The 5,502-nt window shown below is 46.6% G+C and overlaps 1 protein-coding gene across 1 annotated transcript in view; it reads left to right on the plus strand.

Annotated features, from left to right (window-relative positions):
• The first annotated feature begins 4,043 nt into the window (after nucleotides 1-4,043).
• The window catches only part of LOC107099341 (solute carrier family 12 member 9-like), an 8,801-nt gene continuing 7,342 nt past the window's right edge, over nucleotides 4,044-5,502 (plus strand). The window contains exon 1 of the mRNA XM_015397418.1: nucleotides 4,044-4,262. Coding sequence (XP_015252904.1) covers nucleotides 4,131-4,262 — 132 coding nt within the window. The 5' untranslated portion in view covers nucleotides 4,044-4,130. The remainder of the gene's footprint in view (nucleotides 4,263-5,502) is intronic.

Below are 5,502 nucleotides of genomic sequence, written 5' to 3' on the forward strand. Positions count from 1 at the left end.
TTTAAATTACGCATTAAATCTGTAAATGTTCCATATAGTGACGCTTAAAGTATAATATTATCGCCTCAAATCATCTTAAAACGTTCTTTTATTGAACAACAGAAAGAGAACTTTTAACTTTAAGCTGCGTCAGTGAATGCTTCTGTTTCTCCAGCGCCGTGCAGCTTCATCGTCACGCCCTCAAAACCCCGCCCACTTTGCATCTAGTCATTCAAAACACATCTCTGCGCTGTGATTGGCCCGCCAGTTCTAGGGCCTGGGGCATTGATGGAGGATAGACCACTGCAGGCAAAGATGACGGCGGGTGGGGCTGGTTCACTAGGCGAGGTTGATGGGACAGGTGTTGTGAATGAAACGGTTACAGGGTAAAAAATCTGCAGACCTCTGAGGACCCCCACAGAGGTGCATGGGGGTCACAGACCCCCTGCTTTAAGTTTCTAACCCTCTCCAGCAGGAGCTTCTGCTCGCTCGCCATGTTTGGATCTGTCTGCGTATTTACACATTTTCCTCGGTGGGAGGTGTGTAAATTGTGCCTGAACTAACGCCATGTGGGGGTGGGGGGGGTTGAAAATGACGTAATTTCCTGGAAACATGAAGCATAAACCAGCTTTACTCTGGTATCCGTCCTGGATGTGTCCGAACACCCGCCCTGACCTCTGACCCCTCCATCACCATGAGGTGAACTTTGTAGTTCACTGTCTGCTCGGATAGATGGTCACATGACTCCGCCACCCCCCACACACACACTGCCACTTTGACTCCGCCTCCCCTACCGGTGACTCTGCCTCGCCCCATGCTATCGCAAAGCATTCTGGGATATATCTGCCCATCTAGTGACCATGGATGATCACTTCCTGGGAAATTTGGAGTCCACTACTTTTTCCTCCCCTGGATGTTCAGACGCTCCTCTAAAATGGCATCGCCCCGATATAGCGCCCTATAGGGCGGCTGTTCGCTTCCAGCCTCTGATCCATAATGAGCCACGTGCTACCACAGTGGGTGTTTCACCTGCAGGGGGCGCTGTTAGGAATCATTGCAGCGTAGAATGAGTGAGACTCTGAAGCAGAAGGTGTTTCAGTTCTGAGGCTGTGAGCCGTTAGCTCTGCTTGCTAGCAGCTCAGTTTCAATGGAAACTTTGACCTTTCAGGGTCTTTAGTTACGATCAAACAAAACATTCAACATGTCAGTTTGGTGCCAACAGAACATCAGTCAGACTAAAAGGCAGCTCTGAGGAGGGATGTGCGCGATTGATCAAGTAAACAAATTAAATTGGATCCCTATTTGTCACCAACACAGTCCTGCAGTAAATGTAATTATGTTTGATTAATGAGCGGCTGAACGATGTCAGATAATAACCGATCCTGAGCTGAGAAGCTGGAAAAACACTCAACTCTGCTGCTTCTGTTGCTTCTAATCACAAGGTTTCTGCAGGTTTTACTCTGGACCCGCTGGGATCTGGTCCCGCTGGGATCTGGTCCCGCTGGGATCTGGTCCCGCTGGGATCTGGATGAACTGAGATCTGGTCCCGTTGGGTCCTGGTCCCGTTGGGATCTGGTCCCGCTTGGATCTGGTCCTGCTTGGATCTGGTCCCACTGGGATCTGGTCCCGTTGGGATCTGGTCCTGCTTGGATCCGGTCCCGCTGGGATCTGGTCCCGCTGGGATCCGGTCCCGCTGGGATCTGGTCCCGCTGGGATCTGGTCCCGTTGGGATCTGGTCCGGCTGGGATCTGGTCCCGCTGGGATCTGGTCCCGTTGGGATCCTGTCCCGCTGGGATCCGGTCCCGTTGGGTACTGGTTTCACTGGGTCAGGCTGTTTCACTCTCTGGGGTTTTCCTGGTGTCCATTTTTGGGTGGATTGATTTTCTCTGTGGTCTTGTCGTTCGATCTCTTCCTTCCACCATCTGCTGTAGCATCTATGTGTTGTAGCTCCTCTGCTGCTCCTGTTTCCTGTTTATTGATGGTTATTCTACCTCTTAGTGGAAATGTGTGAATTGATCTGTGCAGGAAGCAGTCGCCCTGTGTGAGTGCAGCTGTGTAATTAGCATCTGTCTGTTCTAACAGCTCTAGATCTACACTTCTTCAGGTGCGGTAGTGAAATTAGGGTCAATTACCTGATCGAGTAGAAATGTTGGCTCCTCCGTTCTTAGAGCGGCTCTTTGCTGAAATATGAGCCTGAAGACCAGAGCTAATGTGTCTGTTTCCATATTCATTAAGCAGCAAACAGACTCTACAGCATCAAGCTAATCATCTGTGTAGCTTTTAGTTTAATTGATCTTTAATCAGCATAAATGCCACATTTGTTTGGATGCTCTGAAGTCGACATAAAAAGCTGCGATGCTTTTAGAGGGAGTGGTGGGACGGTGAGATGATTGAGCAGAGTAGTGGGGATGATCCATGTCTCCGTTTTGCTCTGAGAGCTTTTCTCTGCATCATGCAGCCTCAGGTTAAAGTTTTCTAATCATAGAAACAGAATCCTTCATCCATGAATGTGAAACAGAATATTTCTGTCAGTTAAACTGTGACGCTCCAAGCGAAGCAACGATCAAACCGCTTATTTCTGGTGTTTCTCTCTTAAAACGATGAAGATTTCAAACCATCAACTTCAGGCCAGATTTCAGGAGACATCGCTGACGGCTCCTGGTCCAAGTCCGTCCCTCCGGTCACAGCGAGTCCCATTACGTCCACATCCAGTCAGCAGCCTGGACATCAGAGCCAAACTCCAAACCAAAATGATTCTCAGCTGTTCGTCCATCTGGCCTCCCTCCTGCAGGACTCGCTGCCCAACGGCTTTTCTTGTTGGTGGTGGGGTGTAAACAGGGGGGGGGGTCATGCACTGCAACAGAAGTCGTCTTTCTAATTGCCTGAATCCAGATAGTAAACATCTCATTTTAGCAAATCATCAGTAATTAGGGGTCAACAGAGGTCAATAAATGGTCTTTATTTCAGACTAGATTTAAACATGATATTTATGTCCTGCTTTCTAATCCAGGGTTAAGGTGCTCAGCAGCTTTGCTCATCAGCTGGGACCTGGTCCCACTGGGTCCTGGTTTCACTGGGATCTGGTCCCACTGGAATCTGGTTTCGCTGGGATCTGGTCCCACTGGGTCCTGGTTTCGGCTGTTTCACTCTCTGGGGGTGAAACAGCCTTAATGGAATAGTTACGTAGAGCTATGGCACATAGACTCTAAAAAAAGCTGAAAGAGAAACACACTACTTACAGCAGCCACTAAGAAAAACAATAGATTTATAGTTTTTTATTTTTATATATTTTTTCAAAGTTTCAGGTGATTGTTTATAGTTTAACTAGACGTGCTTCTGTGGCGCTGTAGCTAGCGCTTCTGTGGCGCTGTAGCTAGCGCCAGGCCTGCAACTAACGATTATTTTTTAAATCGATTAATCTGTTGTTGTTTTTTTTTTTCAATTAATCCATTAATAATTGGATTGCAAATATTTCCTTAGAGAAGAATTTTCACTAGATTAAACCAACTGAAACTACAACTTTTCCACTTGAGGACTTCTGGATTATAGAGCTGATTGACAGACAAATACTGAATGTTTTTAATTGCAACTGAAGGTAAACTCCAGTTAACCATTAATTGACGAAAAAAATCAGTTAATGAGTATTTAAGTAATTGATTAATCTGATTAATTGTTTTAGCCGTAGTTAGCACATCCCGCTAACGCTAACCCCATGTGCAGAGGCCTTAGTCCTCGTCATGGCCGCCCGGGTTCAAATACACCCTTTGGTCCTTTGCCTCATGTCCCCCCCCCATTCCCCCTTTCCTCTCAGCCCACTGTATAAAAAAAAAAAAAAAAGAGCCATTAGTGCCGTAAAAACCTAGAAAAAAAGATCATTAATTGATTAGTAAAATCAGAGACAGCTGCAGCCCCAAATCAGACCCTAGAATAAGAGGACCTCACTATTGGTACCATTGCTGATTTCACCCACATTATTTTAATCACATAATTTTAAAATGATTTAGAGCTGAACTGATTTGGACCAAATACCCTCTGAGGATTTCTAATAAAATCTGCTCCTTTTTCTCTCTGACGCTGGTTTTCCTCTCAGGCCCACCTTCCGTTACTTCACCTGGTACACGTGCGTGCTGGGCATCATCGGCTGCGCCATCATGATGTTCCTCATCAACGCCATCTACGCCTCGGCTAGCATCGCCTTCATGCTGCTCCTCCTCCTGCTGATTCACTACCTCAGCCCCACGTCCAGCTGGGGATACATCAGCCAGGCTCTCATTTTCCACCAGGTCTGACACGCACACACCCAGAAACACGCTCTCACTCCTGCTTGTCATTTCTATAGCAACTAAAATCTCATCCCCTTCGCTTTACACGGAGCTGTACGTCTGCCAAGCAATCGTTCTATCAGCTTTATAGACGCCGCACACACACAGTCTCACTGCCACGGCTCTCTCCTGCCTCAACAAATCGTTTTACATTTAGCAGAACACACACACGTTCCCTCTGCTTTTTTTTTTCTGCCGTACACATTAAAGCTTGTCGTTCCTACAGCCGACATCTATCAAGTTTATATCAGGCTTAGCAGACGTTAAAACACACCAACACACACGCGTCTGCTTCTGTTCCCTCGATGAAGCTCTCTACATTTATGGAGCAAACACACACTCTCCATCATTCAGCTCGCCCTGTCCTCTGTCGCTGTTTTAGAGAAGAGGGGCCAATGTTGTCAGAAGGGCCCGGAGCCGAGGGGAGCCGTTGCCAACGCTGGAGGCGGGGGTTATGGGCAGGGAGGGGGAGTTGGCTGGGTTTACCAGCAGCTTGTCAGGAGACAGAACATTATTACAGCTTCTTAATTTATTTTGCCTTTTCCCTCAAACTGTTTTCTTAGTCTGCTCTCCTCACACACACACTCACTCTCGTCTCTATATGTAGTCAGGACCATGTGTTAAAAACTTCCTCTGTTTAACCGTTTCTATGCCTTAAGACTAACCTTAACCGACCATTACTAGACCAGCCCTGACCCTAAACCAACCATTACTAGATAATCTCTGACCTTAACCAACCATTACTAGATCATCCCTGACCTTGACCAACCATTACTAGATCCTCTCTGACCTTAACCAACCATTACTAGATCATCCCTGACCTTAACCTACCATTACTAGACCATCCCTGAACCTTAACCAACCATTACTAGATCATCCCTGACCTTAACCAACCATTTCTAGATCATCTCTGACCTTAACCAACCATTACTAGATCATCCCTGACCTTAACCAACCATTTCTAGATCATCTCTGACCTTAACCAACCATTACTAGATTCTCTCTGACCTTAACCGACCATTACTAGACCATCCCTGACCTTAACCGACCATTACTAGATCATCCCTGACCTTAACCAATCATTTCTAGATCATCTCTGACCTTAACCAACCATTACTAGATCCTCTCTGACCTTAACCAACCATTACTAGACCATCCCTGACCTTAACCAACCATTACTAGACCATCCCTGACCTTAACT

The sequence above is a fragment of the Cyprinodon variegatus genome, unplaced genomic scaffold, assembly GCF_000732505.1.
Source record: "Cyprinodon variegatus isolate N-32 unplaced genomic scaffold, C_variegatus-1.0 Scaffold861, whole genome shotgun sequence".
NCBI classification, from domain to species: domain Eukaryota; kingdom Metazoa; phylum Chordata; class Actinopteri; order Cyprinodontiformes; family Cyprinodontidae; genus Cyprinodon; species Cyprinodon variegatus.